This window comes from Impatiens glandulifera, chromosome 6 (genome assembly GCF_907164915.1).
Source record: "Impatiens glandulifera chromosome 6, dImpGla2.1, whole genome shotgun sequence".
Classification (NCBI taxonomy): domain Eukaryota; kingdom Viridiplantae; phylum Streptophyta; class Magnoliopsida; order Ericales; family Balsaminaceae; genus Impatiens; species Impatiens glandulifera.
The window spans coordinates 45901412-45919168 of NC_061867.1; the positions used below are offsets into that span (position 1 = coordinate 45901412).

The 17757-nt window shown below is 32.8% G+C and overlaps 1 protein-coding gene and 2 non-coding genes across 3 annotated transcripts; 2 read left to right on the forward strand and 1 right to left on the reverse strand.

The window, feature by feature from the left end:
- Positions 1–4984: 4984 nt before the first annotated feature.
- Positions 4985–9058, reverse strand: LOC124941849 (geranylgeranyl transferase type-2 subunit beta 1). Its single transcript, XM_047482210.1, has 10 exons — positions 8771–9058; positions 7604–7658; positions 7374–7524; positions 7167–7283; positions 6703–6769; positions 6467–6615; positions 5960–6093; positions 5660–5758; positions 5507–5582; positions 4985–5331 (listed from the first exon to the last, which is right to left on the reverse strand). Exons 2-10 carry the CDS (start codon positions 7655–7657, stop codon positions 5243–5245), a joined length of 936 nt encoding a protein of 311 aa, XP_047338166.1. The 5' UTR covers position 7658; positions 8771–9058; the 3' UTR covers positions 4985–5242.
- Positions 9059–15581: 6523 nt separating this feature from the next.
- LOC124944206 lies at positions 15582–15820 on the forward strand. The gene has a single exon (XR_007099852.1). It is a non-coding gene; the product is annotated as a small nucleolar RNA U3 (small nucleolar RNA).
- Positions 15821–16808: 988 nt separating this feature from the next.
- Positions 16809–17040, forward strand: LOC124944201. Its single transcript, XR_007099849.1, has one exon. It is a non-coding gene; the product is annotated as a small nucleolar RNA U3 (small nucleolar RNA).
- Positions 17041–17757: the final 717 nt, after the last annotated feature.

Sequence of the window (17757 nt, forward strand, 5' to 3'; positions counted from 1 at the left end):
TAAAGGAGCAATAGTTGTTGCTCGAGGTCACAAAACTGAAATGTTATACACGACTTCAACTTGTAGAGAGACGGTTGCTGTTGTAGTTGATGACTTGAAAAATAGTGAGCTGTGGTATTGCAGGTTGGGCCATATGAGCGAAAAGGGGATGAAAATTCTTTTGAAGAATGGACAGATTTCAGAACTGAAGTCTGTTGAACATCAGTTATGTGAAAATTGCATTATTTGAAAAAAGAAACGGGTGAGTTTCTTAAAAATTGGGAAGGAGCTCAAGAAAGAAAGGCTAGAGTTGGTACACACTGATGTGTGGGGACTTGCACCTCTTTCTTCTATTGGCGGATCACAATACTACGTGACATTTATAGATGATTCGACAAAAAGGTAAGGGTATATTTTATGAAGCACAAGTTTGAAGTATTTGCTATTTTCAAGAAATGGAAGGCTTTGGTTGAAAATGAAACAAATCAGAAAGTTAAGTGCTTGAGATCCGACAACGGAGGTGAATATATCAATTCAGATTTCAAAGAGTATTGTGCTGTGAATGAGATCAGTATGGTGTAGAATATTCCCCGAACGCCTCAAGAGAATGGAGTAGCTGAACGAATGAATCGAACATTGAACGAGCGTGCTGGAAGCATGAGATTGCATGTAGGGCTGCCTAAAACCTTCTAGGCAGAAGCTATAAATACTAATGCCTACATGATAAACAGGGGATCCTCTGTTCCTCTTGAATTCAGAATTCCTGAAGAAGCCTGGAGCAATAAAAAGGTAAACCTTTCTTATTTGAAAGTGTTTGGTTGTTTATCATATGTTCATATTAATGAATGTTATAGGAGCAAGCTTGATCCAAAGTCTAATAAATGTTTTTTTATTGGTTATGGTGATATCGACTTTGGTTATTGTTTCTGGGATAATCAAATTCGGAAGATCATTCGTAGCAGAAATGTTATCTTCAATGAACAGATTCTCTACAAAGATTGTGTTGGGAAGTCATTAGATGGTGATTTCAAGTTGGAAAATATTGGTACAGTCGATTTGAGAGAATTTTTAGATGAATATATACCGACTGTCGAAGAAGAACAATGTGTTGTTGAAGATGAAATCATTGAGAACATGGCCCCAGAGGCAAATTAGCAAACACCGGTTATACAATTGAGAAAATCATCAAGGAATCGAAAACCAGTCGAGAGGTGGTCTCCATCTCTGAAATATATATTGTTGACAGATAGAGGTGAACCTGAATGCTATGAGGCAGCAATACAATCTGATGAATCGGTTAAGTGAGAGTCTGTGATGAAAGATGAGATGGACTCTTTGCCGTTGAATCAGACTTGGGAACTCACTGAGCTACCAAAGGGAAAAAAACACTTCACAACAAATGGATCTTCAAGATTAAAGAAGAACATGATAAAATCATGAGGTACAAGACAAAATTGGTTGTGAAAGAATTTCAACAGAAAGAAGGTATTGACTACAATGAGATCTTCTCTCTAGTAGTTAAATTGATGACAATCAAAACTATTTTGAGTTTGGTTATGAAAGAAGACCTTCATCTTCAACAAATGGATGTCAAAACTGCTTTTCTTCATGGTGATTTAGATGAAGAGATTTAAATGCGACAACCAGAAGGATTTGAAATCAAAGGAAAAGATGAGCTTGTGTGTAAGTTTCAGAAAAGTCTGTATGGTTTGAAACAGACTCCAAGGTAATGGTACAAGAAGTTTGATAGCTTCATGAAAATTAACAATTTTCTAAGGTGTGAAACTGATCATTGCTGCTATATCAAGAGGTTTGATAAATCGTACATTATTATATTCCTCTACGTTTATGACATGTTGATTGCTGGAGAAAGCTTGTATGAGATTAACAAGCTTAAGAAAGAGTTGTCTGAAAAGTTTGCAATGAAGGATTTGGTGCTGCAAAACAAATCCTTGGGATGAGAATTTTCAGGGATGAAGAAGTTTTCAAGCTTTCACAAAAAAAATATGTGAAGAAAGTTCTTAGCAGGTTCAACTTGTATGATGCAAAACTAGTTACTACCCCCTTAACTAGTCACTTCAAACTATCTAAAGATCAGTCGCCTTCAACAGAGGAGAAAAAAAATTACATGGCCACTGTTCCGTATGCCTCTGTCATTGGTTTTATTATGTATGCAATGATTTGCAAAAGACCAGATATTGCACATGCAATGGGAGTTGTTAGTAGATTCATGAGCAACCCGGTTAAACAACATTAGAAAACAATAAAGTGGATACTACGATACTTAAGAGGAAGTACGGGTCTCGCTTTGTGTTTTCGAAAGTCTAATATGAGTTTGGAAGGATATGTTGATGCTGACAATGGTGGTGATGTTGATAGTAGGAAGAGCACAACATGGTACATTTATACTCCGGGAGGTACTGCAATTAGTTGGATTTCAAAATTGCAAAAGATTATTGCTCTTTCTAGTTGTGAGGCAAAGTATGTTGTTGTGACAGAGGCTACTAAGAAGATGATGTGGTTACACCCTTTTTGCGAGAATTGAGTCAAGACTATGAGGGAAGTGTGTTGCGATGCGACAGTCAGAGTGCTATTCATTTGGCAAAGAATCCTGTTTATCATGACATAACAAATCATATACAGGTTCGTTATCATTTCATCCGGTCAGCTTTAGAATATGGAGTATTAGCTCTTGAGAAGATTCCCGAGAGTGAGAATCCAGCTAATATGTTGACGAAAGTTGTGACAAATGAGAAACTGAAGTTGTGTGCAACTTTAGTTGGTCTTCTTCATTAAGACACTAGATGAAAAGCCACTACCGATCGAGAGATGATGAAGTTAGTCTCCAAGTGGGAGATTGTTGAGTTATGGAGCCTACACTTATAATAAATTGTACATTGTGAATTATAGTTTATTAGGTTTCTTTTTGGTTTTGGGCTTGGGCCTGATCAAAGTTATTTAGGTTTATTACCTGAATGTTTACCTTATAAATATGTGATTATTAAGAGTTTACAAGTGGGTAGACAGAATTCTAGAGAGATAAAGTGTGAGACAAAAAACTATGTATTCTTTTTTCTTCATAGTGAAATCTGGTGGTGGCTGAAGTAGACGTAACTCAATTTGAGTGAACCACTATAAATCTGTGTCTTCTTGTGTTCTTCTTTCTTGCATTTTTACAGATTGTTTCAAGCTGGTCGGATTTGGGAGATGCAAATCCTAACAAATAACACTTTATATTTTAAACTCAACACAAAATTTGATGTATGCGGGACATTTTAACAATATAAGTTTAATTTTTTAACTAACTAATATATATATAATGATGCTTAGTTTTTAAAATGTCCGGAATGTCGGGTCGAGAGCTGTGGTTAATTTGGATATATATGTGAGAGTAAATAGATATTTTGGTCGGATTATGGGTTGACGCGCCCATAAACTTAAAACTGTTAAAAATAAAATTAAAAATACTGTAGATATATTTCGAACTTGCAACCTAACAAAAACAAGTACAACTTTTTAACCAACTAAACTAATAACAATTTATATTTTAAACTCAACACTAAATTTGAATTTTTAACTAACTAATATATATATATATATATATATATATATATATATATATATATAATGTTTAATTTTTAAAGTGTCCGAATTGTTGGGTCGAGAGTTGTGGTTAATTTGGATATATATATATGTGAGAATAAATGTATACTTAGGTCGGATTATTGGTTGACTCGCCAATAAATTTAAAACAGTTAAAAATAAAATTCAAAATATTTTATGTATGTTTCGAACTTGCAACCTAACAAAACAAGTATAACCATTTAATATAAGTGTGATTAAGATGTGGTTTGCTTAGAGATAATAGACCGATATCAATTGAAAGTGGTTAAAAATATGAATAATATATTTTATTGACCAAAGTGTAAGATCACAAGATTAGAGGTTAATTCGGGAAAAAAATATGTGATGAGATATGTGAAAAGATTAGTTATTTTATCGAAGCGAATAAAATGTGGAATGAGAGCGTTTCATTTTTTTATTTTAATATATTATTCATAATTTATTAAGAATTTTAAATACTCAATACATATTATTATTATTATTATTTATTAAATTTATTTTATTTATATTTTTATTCGTACAGAATCTTCCTAATTAAGCTAAAAAAAAATATATGATTAAATTCTCGAATTTAAACTATTCAAAATTTTACGAGTTTATAAATAATTTTAATTTTTTATTAATTTAAAAAAAAAATAATATATTTATTAACTTTTGAAAAAAGTTATTTAAATAAATTAATATAAATAATTTTATAAATATACCTTTTATATAATGTCATTTCCTAATTATTAATTTTTAATTAATTTAATACATTATTATACATATTCTTTAAAATAATAAATCTATACAAATTCTTAATTATATATAAATAATTATAATGTATAACTAATATTATTTAAAAGTAAACTCTAAATTATCAATTTGACTATCTACCTACACAAATAATAGATTAACTTTTTATTTTTATTCAATTTTGAGTTTTAAACAAAAATATGAAAAAATCGCTACTTGTGGTAAGTTTTCCACCTTTGAAGTTGCGGTTCTCCACTTTACAAATATTTCGAAACAATTTATAACCACTCATATAAAAAAAATCAAGGCAAGAGTAACACCTCAAATAGGCACATATTCACCCATCTACTCGGTTCATCTTTTGGAACCATATCACATCTACTCGGTTCATCTTTTGGAACCATATCACATCCTGAATATGACGGTATGTTGTAAATACGTAATTATCTTAAATATATTAACCATACGTAATTATCTTAAATATATTAACCATTTCTTTCTTTTCCAATCATCTGGTTGGATAGTAAATAAAATCATCCTTCCGAGACAAACATACACATTCGGTCTGGGATACAAACCGACAGAATAAGACTTACTGCTTACCGTTCCTAATGGAAGAGTTCTCTCTTCTTTCACAACTAAGACAAGAACTAACATTTAACTTCTATTATTTTCTTTTCATCAAATAGAAACTCAACATAATACTTGTATTGGAACAATTAAGTGTGCAATTAGTAATACAAGAAATAGTTACCATTACCAAACTTATGAAAAACTACAATATCCCACCAAATCAAATAGAAACTAAATGGGTGCCATATATTTTATAACTGTAAAACAATTAGTTACCTTTTTACCAGACCAAATTCATCGTTCGAAGAATGATGCATAGTTTATTATTCTTCTAAAGAAAGATTCTGTTCACAACATCAATAGGCAGAGCATAAGCAGGATCTATAGCTTTAACACCCGGATATTCGAGAAACGAAAGACCTGCAATGAACGAGAGTTTCAAAAAAGATACAACAAATGGGGTCATTCCGGATGAGAATCGTCAATAAATTTTTGAATCTGTGTCTAGCTAAAGTTCTATTTCCAAACTTGATCTGATATCGTGTAGACTCATGACAAGGCAAAAAGCAGACAGAAAAGAATAATATTGCAATACCGGCAACTCCAAAAAAGGTATGGAAGACATCAACAGCATCATCTGGTCTATCTGAAATTCCTCCATTTTCTTTGTCCTGTATAATTTCTTCACAATATAAATTAACCAAACAAGACTATAACTCCGAAAGTAACGCATTTAACCAAATATAACCTGACAGTCCAAAATATAATTCTTGAGCTTTTCCTTGTCTATCCAGTGAACTCGATCAATCATGATCAAGCTTGAAAGGACCCACCACGAATAGCAGACCTTTAATAATGAAAATGTAAATTAATATGTTTGATGTGAGTTATTTGAAATTTATCTTATCAACAATCTATCTACTATTCATCAAATCATTCAAATCTTCAACTAAAATACCCAAATAACATGATTCCTATAACCTGCATGAAACAAGGTTATCTAGAAATAAGCAGAGATCAAACAAGGCCTTAAGCGAGACCAACATACATCAGGAAGTTTCTCTGGTCGCCCATTTAGACCTCCAGATTTAACTTGTCGCTCACATAACCACCAACCGAGGAGGTCTTTGTCAATATGATGCAGAGAACCAGTAATAGCAAGAGCGGCCACACAGCAAAAAACTGCAGCAGAAGAGACATTCCACTGTCAATTATCAGTAATTAACTGCCAAGTTATGTAATTAAGATGATTAGTTGAAATCCTTCAAATGGATGAGACTAATGCCTTGTTTCACACAAATATTTGCTAAGGTAATGGAAAGATGACTAAGGACTAATTTGATGAGGGGTTATTTGGATTAACCCATCATCAATCAAAATACTATTACCCTTACATGATTTTTTTATCACGTTTTAAATATTAAATACATGGAATATTTTAACCCAAATAATCTATTTTTTTCATTAAACAAGAAAATATTAGTTCATTTCAAAAAAGTCTTACACGAAAATGACTTGATTTATTAGGATATAAATTTATCCAAGTAGAACATACTTTGGCCTGCATGAGACTCAGCACCAGGTGTGCATCCAAATCCACCATCAAGGTTCTTGCAGCTTACAATATATTCAACAGCTTTACCCACATTGATTTTATCCATACGATGTAATAAGGCTAGGGAACATATGGCAATGTAAGAGAACCTAGATATGAAAATCCTCGAGAAACTCATTTAATCAAGTACATAACAAATAAGGGATAAAAAAAGAACTTAATAGCTTAACTAATACCTTGTATCAACTTCACCCCATATATCCCCTGAAAAAGATCCATCTTCATTCTGCAAACTAGCTATGTCTATCTCACAGATTAAGTATAACAAAGGAGTTCTAGAAGTCCAGTATTCTAGCCATGCAACAGTCTAGTTGGACATTTGTTTGATTACATAAAATAAGGAACCGAAATTATAATTCTCAAAGAATTGAAACATATACGATTCCTACAAGTTTCAATTTCACCCATATCACTTCGGAATTGCAAATTTATGATTTATCCAAATATAACCTAAGATTTCTAGCTTTATGTTTGCAATACACAGCATGGTGGATATCTTTCTTTTTCGCTTTTCATTGTTGTATTTGGAAATCTACTTTCTATTTATTACTCTTCCTGTGAACTTTGTAAATGGGTAAGACACACTTTGTGTTTGGGGAATATTGATGTTTGTAACAATAAATATTAACTAGAAGGATACAATTGGAGATCTTGTCAACATCAAGTATATTCACCCTGTCAAAAAGTGCTAGAACTTGAATGGCACTAAGAGTATACAACAGATGAGGGTCATGTCCTACATTGCCACCAAAACCACCTGCACTTAAGACATATGATTCTGACAATTTAATTGACCAATATAAATCAAAGATGTTGAAAATTAGACGCAAGAACAAAACTAATGTACCAGATTCATGTTGACACTTCATAATCCATGTAACAACTTCCTCAGTGTCAGCTACATCAAGTTTCCCTAAAAGATCCAAAGTGGTCAATCCCCAATATGCTCCATTAAGTCGTATATGTTCCATTATAACAGACTCAAAACCATCTTTCTTCTGAAACCCAAAGAAACAAAGTTAAAATCCTTCTCTAAGACAGAGATAACAACAGTTGAAAAGTAAGATTGTTGAACACCTTTTCAACTGATAAAATATAACGGATGTGCTTTTCAACTTTCAGTTCCCCCATCCTGTGAACGCATTAACATAATAGAAGATATCTTGTAAATCATATATAATCCAAGAAACCCAATTTAAAATCATGTGCATTACAATGAATATAGTGGTATTCATTTACATATATTTCTCTACCTAACCAAATCAGAACAAACAAAATAAACACCTAATAACTCTCTCTCGCTTTCTTCAAGTGATCCAACTCTGCAACAATTTAATTCATTTGTGAACCACCTAACTGCTTTATTTTTTGGAAGACTGGAGTCGTATTTTAATAGATAAAAAAGTCATTGGCATGTACAATGAAAAAAACAAAAATAAAAGATAACCACTGATTTTGCTTTGGGCACAAGTGTCTCATCATTCAATCTCATCTATGCACCTTTTGTGATTTTTTTATACATGTATTTTTTTATTTTTCAGATACTTTTATGAATTAGGCTTTAATACTCCTACACACATCTCGCCTGAATTTAGAATAGATGTCACATTCATGTGCACGAGACATTAGAATCTAATATCGTAAAGAATGAGCAATAATGGATGAGATACAAGAATCCATATAATCTTCATCCTATCATCAAAAGACACTAAGATTTATATTCTATCATATAATCATAATCATACCGAATCATTATTCATCAACATCAAGTCAAATTTGCAATGAAACAACTATGAACATCATATCAATCATTAATAAAACTTATTCTAAGACAACTTGGAATTCTCCTAACTCATATCCAAATGAGTCTAATTATAAACCATTTTTCTATATCCGTTTCTCCAAAGTCTCCATAATCACAGCCTAAGAGCTATACTAACTTCATCTCAATTTTCTAAACCAAGGCAACAATCAATTTAGTTAACTAATTCTCATAAAAAAATGACTCCTAGTGAATTGAGTTAGAAACATTTCACAGTATTTTCATCACAATCATACACACATACATGCCATAGTTCATGAGTTTCCATGATCGACTTGTTTCAGACAATTCAAAATGAAGGCAAACTATTTTGGAATATCAATCTCTTCGGCAAATAACCTCTATAATAGTCCAAAACATCTACAGAGTGTTCAATCAGATTTAAACCTGTATTAGTAACACAGACAGAAAAGATTTGGTACCTGAATTACAGGTGAAATTAGCAATGTAACTTCGAGAAAAGAGGGCGAGGGCTGTGACTAGAGTTGATGCAATTAGAAATGACGGCAGCGTTTGATGGTGGTCGGCGTATTCCGGTTTGGAAAGCGGCGATTTTCTTCTCAGTCTCTTCCTCTCTGAAAACCCTCTTTCCCTCCCTCCTCCAACTCTCGCCCTACAGTTCCAATCGGGAATCTTCGAGGTGGAAATCGCCTCTTTATCGCCCTCAGTCTAGAAAAGAAGAAGAAGGAGAATCCAGTGGATCTAGTTCTGTCAAAATACTCTAATTGTACAAATGGGGAAGAAACTTTCTTAAATACTCTCTGCAATTCATCTCAAATAAATAAATATATATAATAATTATATAGTTTATTTTATTTTTTCAATAAAAAATTACTGATGTGTGATATTTTTTTTACGGGAAATTGAAATGACACTAAAGATGTCTCTAATGGTTAAATGTGTAAGTTCATAAAAAAATACCTCTGTTGCGAGACGCAATCGGCATTTGCGAGACAAATTTTTCTTTTTTTAAAAAAAAAATCGTCTCGCGAATGCCGGTTACGTCTCGCGAATGCTGGTAGCTTCTCGCGATTGTGGACGTCTCTATCTCGCGACATCGGCAAAATCGTCCTGAAAAAATAAAAAGTGTCGCCAACACTTTTTTTTTGCGCTGACACTTTTAGGAGATGATTATTTTTATACGAAGATAGTTTGCTACAAATTCTATCTTTTCATCACTCTTAGATATAAATTAGACAACAAAAACTTGGTTTTAAATGTCATACTTGAGTTAAAAAAAAGGTTTGTGTATTCAAACTTGATTCAAAGGAACATTCTTTAAACATTAAAATTCTACACACCAATTTTAAATTTATAAAAAATAATTATTATTTTGATTATTTTTTAATAAATAAAATCAAAATAATTAAGATAAATCAAAGCCTAATTAAACAATTAAGTAATAACTAAAATTTAAATTAATTAAGGGTAATTGTCATATCAAATAAATAAAATAATTTGGGAAAAATCAAGGGATTAAAATAAATAATTTAGGATGAATGTTATATTCATTTTATCCCAAATAATTTTTTTATTAAACTCAAAAATATACGAAAATAAAATAAATTGACAAAATATATCCTATTTATTTTAAATATTTTATATATTTCACAGATTTAAAAATAAAGCCAAAAGGATGAAAGAAAAATTAATTTCAAATAAACCTTAAAGTTTAAATAAAAAATAAAATATGTAATCTTGTGTGGCCAAAATTAATTTCAAATAAACCTTAAAGTTTAAATAAAAAATAAAATATGTAATCTTGTGTGGCCAAAATTCGGAAGAAATGTTGCAGTAGTAACACAATCATTGGATAAGCGTTGGATTATCATTCAATGCCCCAGCGCTGCCCACGTCGCCCACTGCAGCGAAAAGAACGCGCATCCGCGAAGCAGCTAACGCGTCGTTAATTGAAATGCAACGAACACTCGGTGGCGGACGAAACCTAGATAGGACGTTAATGGAACGCTCTGTGTTCGCGTTTTCTCCTCAAACGACGATGTTTCGTCCCTGGATCGTCGTCTCCATCGCAACGCCAAGAGGATAAGAACATCAGCCATCTTTGATTTCTCAAAGATGGAACTCTGTCGTTTCTGGATGGTTTGACTTCATTCAAAAAGTGAAATGATCACCCTACTTTGGTGATCATTTCTCCTACATCTAGGATCGTAATTCGACCTATATTGTCAATTGGCCGAAAGAACAACCAAAATATCATCATGAGTGTTTGACTGATTCAAGCCCACTTGGATAATCAACCAACTTCGGGAGGCTGTAAATAGCCTCATTTGATAAATCCGAAGGCAAGAGATCATCTCTCAATCAGAAGATTTCGAAAATTTGCCACTAAATCTTCAAGTTTCTGGATTTTTCAAAATTCTGTACTAGGCCTTAAAACTTGGTTTCAAGCATCATAAAAACTTTTTTAAGGTCTAAGGAGTGTTCTCCAATCCTTTTTATGCTTCCAATCATCATTTAATTCAATCTTTCAGTTTGAAAATTAAAATTTTATATTTTAGTTTTCATAAGTTTGTATATTGTATGATTGTTGAATTTTTTGATTGAAAAACGATCATAGGATTATTTACAAGTTTTATGTGAAAGCTATAATTGATCAATCGATCTAAAACGAAAAATCCAAAATCGGATTTTATGTTCTTGAGCTAATCCTCAATAACAGCAGCCCAGAAAGCTCCCAACATATTTCTAATGACGTTAGACATCTAATTGGATCATTTTGATCCACCCCAGTCACGTTGGATCAAAATCAAAATTTTCAAAATAAATGAAAATTTTAAATTATTGAATTAGTCAAAACAAACAGTTAGTGTTCATGTTTTGGTACCAATCAATCATATGAATTATAAGAAAGTTATTGTCAAAGCTCCTTACACTTCATTTAACTCTAAACCAAAAACCCAATTTTTGGCTTTCAAACTGTTTTGAACAAATTGAACATCACCTAGGTCGAATGATACCTTGTGATGATGTTTCTAATGTTCCTGGGAGCTTTGTGAAGCTATTCAGGCCCTTTGATTAACGAATCCAAACCTGTATCAAAATTGCAAAACCTGCAATTTTGATATTCTTGAGGATCGATAGGTTCGACCAAGATCGAGAGGTCCGACTTTTCAGCCAAAACCGAGAGGTTTGACTGAGGTTTCTTAGCCAAGATCGAGAATTTTACATCCGACCGATAAATCGAACTTGAGACCGATGAGTCTCGCACCCGACCAAGAACTCCTAAACCCATGACCAGGGTTTCCGCACCTCGATCGAAGGACTTCCGCACCCGATTGAGAATCCTAACCCCGACTGAGGGACTCCTAATCCAAGACCGATGGTCTTAACCTCCGACCGATGAAAATGCACCCAGGACCGAGGACACTGGTCATAGGGCCTGTTTGGTTGCACTTTTCAATTTTCAAAAGTATTTTTTTTTAAATTTTGGACTTCAAACTATTTTCTAAAAATTCAAAAAAATAGAAAATAATTTCAAAATATTTTTAGAATATTTTCCATTAAAAATATTTTGATAAGGATCATTTGGAATTTATGTTTAAATTTTAATGGCTTTAAATACTGATGTTTTTTCAGGTGTATTACTCTTCAGTCATTATAATGAACAACATACACTAACATTTAAATATTTTTATTACAATTATTTAAATACGTAAAAATTTGCGCTTGTCCAGGACTAGAATAATAATTGGTTAAATAAAACCTCATATAACCAATTTTCAAAAGTCAAGACTTTATAAAGTAGAGAACATTTTTAAAATGAGTACGAAGGATGAAGCACAAAAGCCATTTTCCGAGTATCACATAACTTCGAACTAAACGAAACTCTGGTGAAAAATATGTTTGTACGTATGTCTTTTATTGATTTTAAAAATCAATAGGTAACTCTGTTTCATCTAAATAATCTTATAAATTAATTATTTTTAATTAATTTAAACACATAAATAATCTTTTAAATTAATTATTTTTAATTAATTTAAACACAGATTTTAAAAAAACAGATTTTAATTTGATTATAAAAATCTAAAGATTATTTAAACTGAACCCAAATTAATTATTTTTATAATTAATTTTAAGCCGTCAAGATTTATTTGAATTTTTTAAAAATAATATTTATTTTAAAAAGATTTCTGACACACATACTGATGTTGAAATTTCTTGAACCTCAAGTTTTTCTAGGAGAAGGGTTTTCTGGGATTACAGCTTTCTGACGACTCTGCTGGGAATTAAATGTTTAACTCAACATAAACTTGGCTTTAGAAAAATGTTTGTATCACATTTTCAATTTAATAGGTATATCCCAAAAGGTGCATATGTTTTATCCTACTAAATGTCTATACTTGCAAAGGGTACATTACTTGCAAGAAGTACACGATTGGAATCAGTACTTCTACACACATATGTACAAAGATTGTCAATGAGGAACGACAACTTGTTACAAAACGAGTGATGTTGCGAGAGGAAAAACTAGAATACATGGGATCGACCTCACCCTTTGGCGATGAGCCATCCAATAGGACGTAGGATTGTGGAAGTGGGGGTGAGATTCCCGCTTGAGTTGGTATTCCTTGGTTTATGGTGACGGTTTTACCTCCTCAACTATCGGTAAATGATACTCTCTTGTGATTCTCCTTAGCGCAAAAAAAACTAAATACTCTCTCTCAAACCGGTTGTTTGTCGTGCCCAAACAACTAAACCTCGTAACTACAACCATTACGTGACTACTATATATGTATTATGCGTATGTATCTATAGTCTAAGTGAACATCTCAAATATGTTCCTTCTTCAAAACAAGCACATTTTTGTAAATGTTTTGAATTTTCAATCTCAGACAATGTCCATGCTGAAGGATATCACCCTTATTTCATGGATCGATAGCTTCCATGAAAACGAGTGGAACCATGGGAACTATGGACTAACCCCCATCATGAGGTTCATAAACTTCAAGATAAACAAAACCTTCATAATGTAAATCCAAAGGAGGTGGAGCCCCGTGGGACGGGTATACTTTATAGGAGAAAGGCAAATGTGCCCGACCATAAAAGAATTTCGAGCTATCCTGATGATGGACAACAACATTATTCTGCATCTGAAGTCATTTGTAGAATCATTGTCCTTGAGGAAGCTCTTGCAAGAGGAATACGAGCATACCAAGACAACATCCGAGACAATCCTAAAAAAGAATGTCATTGACTTTAAAAAATGGACAAAAATGGAGAAATCCCCCTAACTATGGGCTTCTCTATGATGACGATAACAGTCTTGTTAGCCCACTTCTTCCCGAAGAGAGAAATTCTATTTTTCAAGTTCAAGCATGTGCTGCCACATTATTTTGCTCTCTATCTCTATCGTTACTCATTAAACAAATTATATCACTTATAAGCTCCTTTTTTGAATTAAAGCTCACAAAAGTAACTAATTAAACTCTTCCTCAAAAAGAAAGATATAGTACTCTTGACTTGATGATTAATTAATGAGCGTCTAATGATTTTTTATGTTTATTGTAATTTAATGAACATTCCATCTAAATGAAAGTGTGGTGATATGTTATGTCATCTCTACTCATGAAAAATAAAATATAAAAATATGTAACTTAGTTGAAGTTTGATTTTAATCTAAGTTAGGAGTCACAATTCAAACAAAATAAAAAATATATATATTAAAAGTGTGATTTTTTTAATGATATATGTTTAGATTTCAATGGTTTAAATATTTATTTTCTACTATTTGCCCGCAATTAAACAGAATAATGGAATTTTTTTTCAAAAAAAATTAAGACAAAAATATAATATCAATAAATATAGGGTAGTCAAAAATAGATGGTTACATTTTGTTGTTTGTCAAATAAAAAAAAAAAAGTTAACAAAATATAACTTATCATTAATTAATACATACTAATTAAGAAGAAGTGTTTAGGGATGATAATGGGGCGGTTCGAGGCGGGAAATACATTTACCATCTTCGTCCCGTTTTAATTTCGAGGATTTTTTTAATACCATCCCCGTCCCGTTCGTTTTTTTTGTTTCGAAAAATCCCGCGGGACACCGTTAATATTTTTTTTAAAATATAAATAAATAAAAATTATACAATAAAATTATATAAACGAATTTTTTAATATAATATATATTGTAATATATTAAAAATTTATAGTATTATAAAGAAATACTTTTACTACTCTTATAATATAATGAATAAATAAATATATCAGTGATTTAATATATTTCATTATGTTTATGGTGTTCGGGGTAGAATCGGGGCGGAGAACACAAATACCATCCCCGCCCCATCCCCATTCAGCTTCGAGGAAAAACCGTCCCAAACTAGACAATTCAGTTCGATTTTCGCGGGACGGTTTCAAATTGTCCTTGAAAGTGTCAAAACTGATTATTTTTTATTTTTTTCTCAAACTTAGAACATTATTGGTAAAATTTGAAGGCAGACTTAGTTGTATATTATACTAATTTCCGGGGTGCTATTATTAATATTCTTGAAGACGAAGTGAGTCAACTCAGAAGAGCTGAGTTTCTGTCATGTCAACAACCGCCAAATTTATAGTTATGAAGAACTCTTTCTCTCGCTCACATTTCACTTCAAGTTCTGCTTCAACGAGATTACATCGAAATGCACCGCTTCATCTTCTTCTTCTTCTTGATTGCTTTCTGCGGATTTTGTCATTTCGTCGAAGCATTTGTCGAATTTCACCTTCCAGATGTACCACCGGTTACAAGATGGTCCCACGCCTCCGGAAATGGATTCTCTTCCGTCGAATGGCCGCCTAAGGTAGCGTCGAGTTCTATGAGAGGATGACTGACCACGATCGGCAGATAGAAGTACGAGTCACTCAGTTTCTCCGACGGAAATTCCATCATCAGCTCTCTCGGATTGTAGTAATGTAAGTCATGATTTCTTCCCTTAGATTGACGCAATAGGCTAGGGTTTTGTCTTTGCACTGTTTGATGTGTCGTAATTTTAGTCTGCATTGCACAAATGTCTTGGTAGTCAGTCAGTCACCTATTCTTTGTATACATGGAATTCATTCTTCATGTGCTGGCTGCTTCGGGGATCATGGAACATGCAGGATGATATATATTATAAGTTCCAATCCATAACAAGGCCTTAAGTTACTCACATGTTGTTACTTGGTGATCACACATTGGTTACAAGATATTACTTTCTACACTATTTACTAAAAACTTTAGAATAAACAAGTCACGACCTTACTTGAACAGGATCTGTTCTATAGGGTCGTAGATTTGTATCCTTTATTAATAAGGAGACATGAATCTATGTCTGGTTGATGAGATGTTGCTGCTAGACCAGAGCGTGATTAACAAACCAGCGTTGTTGTTGTTGGCCTCCTGCTTATTAGGCTTGTGATCACACTGCTGTAGAGGATGTATCCATTGATATGTGAGCAATGTTAGAGTTTTGCAAATTCTTTGACAAGATATAGGCATGAGTTTTTGCCAGACAATTAGTCCAAATAACAAATGTGCTCGTCTACCCTCCATTGTGCATTCTTCAAATATATATATGCTAACCCTCATTGTGCATCCTTCAAATATGGGTTTGCTACCCTCCATTGTGCATTCTTCAAATATATATATGCTAACCCTCATTGTGCATCCTTCAAATATGGGTTTGCTACCCTCATTGTGCATCCTTTAAATATAGGTATGCTATCCTCATTGTGCATCCTTCAAATATAGGTTTGCTACCCTCATTGTGCATCCTTTAAATATAGGTATGCTATCCTCATTGTGCATCCTTTAAATATAGGTATGCTATCCTCATTGTGCATCCTTCAAATACAGATACGCTACCCGCTACCCATTGTGCATACTTAGCATTCCATTATTGACTATTCTTTGGTTTTCAGAAGAACTTTCTGTGAAATCCATCATCAAAAGATATGACCTTCATTTTGATTGATCCTATCAGTGATCAGCTTTATCATTGAAGTTTATTTCTCTATCATCTCACAGGACATATCACAGTTTGGTTTGGGGTTAAATTATTTGAACGGAGGCTGATTTTTCCAAGCATTTGATTATGAAAATTACCCCCTGTTAATGAAATAATTTTATAGTTTACACTATCTTCCTTCCATGATTAACTAATTCCAGCATCTGATGATATCTTTCATGATTAACTCATTTCCTTGTCCTTTATTACCCTATTTATCACTTTTTTCTTCTCAACTCTTTGGTGCTTGTTTGATTAATTTGGGGTTATTTCTAGTATAATCTTGTTTGGGTAAATATTATATAGATTATTTGTGGATAAATTATGGTATAATAATTGTGTTGATCATTTTATTTAATTAAATTTAACCATATTCCAAACAAGTCCTTGAGTTATCTGATGTTTATGTCCCACATTGACCAGGTAACCAAAGTTTCTGTAGTATGTATTAAGAATGTTAGAGAATATCAGTCACGACCTTACTTGAACAGGATCTGTTCTATAGGCTCGTACATCTGTATCCTTGATTTCTAAGGAGACAGGAATCTATGTCTGGTTGATGAGATGTTGCTGCTAAACCAGAGCGTGATTAACGGCGCTGTTGACCACACCTGCTTTCGGCTTGTGGTCACACTGCTGTAGAGGATCGTTCTCAGTCGGTGCTTCGGCCCCGGCTGGGTTGGTCTAGCGGTTGTCTGACAGGCTCACATAATTTTTTTATGCCTGCAAAGTGTTTATTGGAATGCACACTAGAGCATGATTAAGCCTAGCTACTTGATCCCAAACCTTTTCAATTTTGAGGCCTTCTTAGCAAAAGAGGTTATATTTGAAGAAGGTGAAAGTAAAGCTAATGATTATATATATATTTACTTTAAGAAAGTATTGAATTCAGTTTCTAGCTCCTATGGCAACAACACTTTCTGAGATTGCATGTCAATCTAGTTATAACCATCTTCAGCTGGTTCAACAATTTGGAGACACTAACTATAAAAAGCAATATGAAAAAAAAGATGGCCGGAAACTGTAAGCACACTGCAGGGGGTTTGTAAGCTAGCTAGTATAATAATAGACAATATAATATAGGAGAGAGTATTTGAATATGAAAAGTTTACCCCCTACTAGTGAAATCATTTTTAGTATAAATCTTAACTCTATCACAGTTTTTTCTCTTTAACTCTTTATAGTTTGTTTGGTTAATTTGGGGTTATTTTAGTGTATTATTGTTTGGGTAAATATTTATATAGATTATTTGTGGATAAGTTATGTGGTGTAATAAATTAATAATTGTGTTGATAATTTGGCATTTTGCCTCACCTTATTAATATTCAATTTCAGAGGAAAGTGATGCTAAAGGTATGTATAGTTAGTTTAATCCTTGTTCATGTGACATTTTTAAGCACCGTTGTTGAAGGATGAGATTGT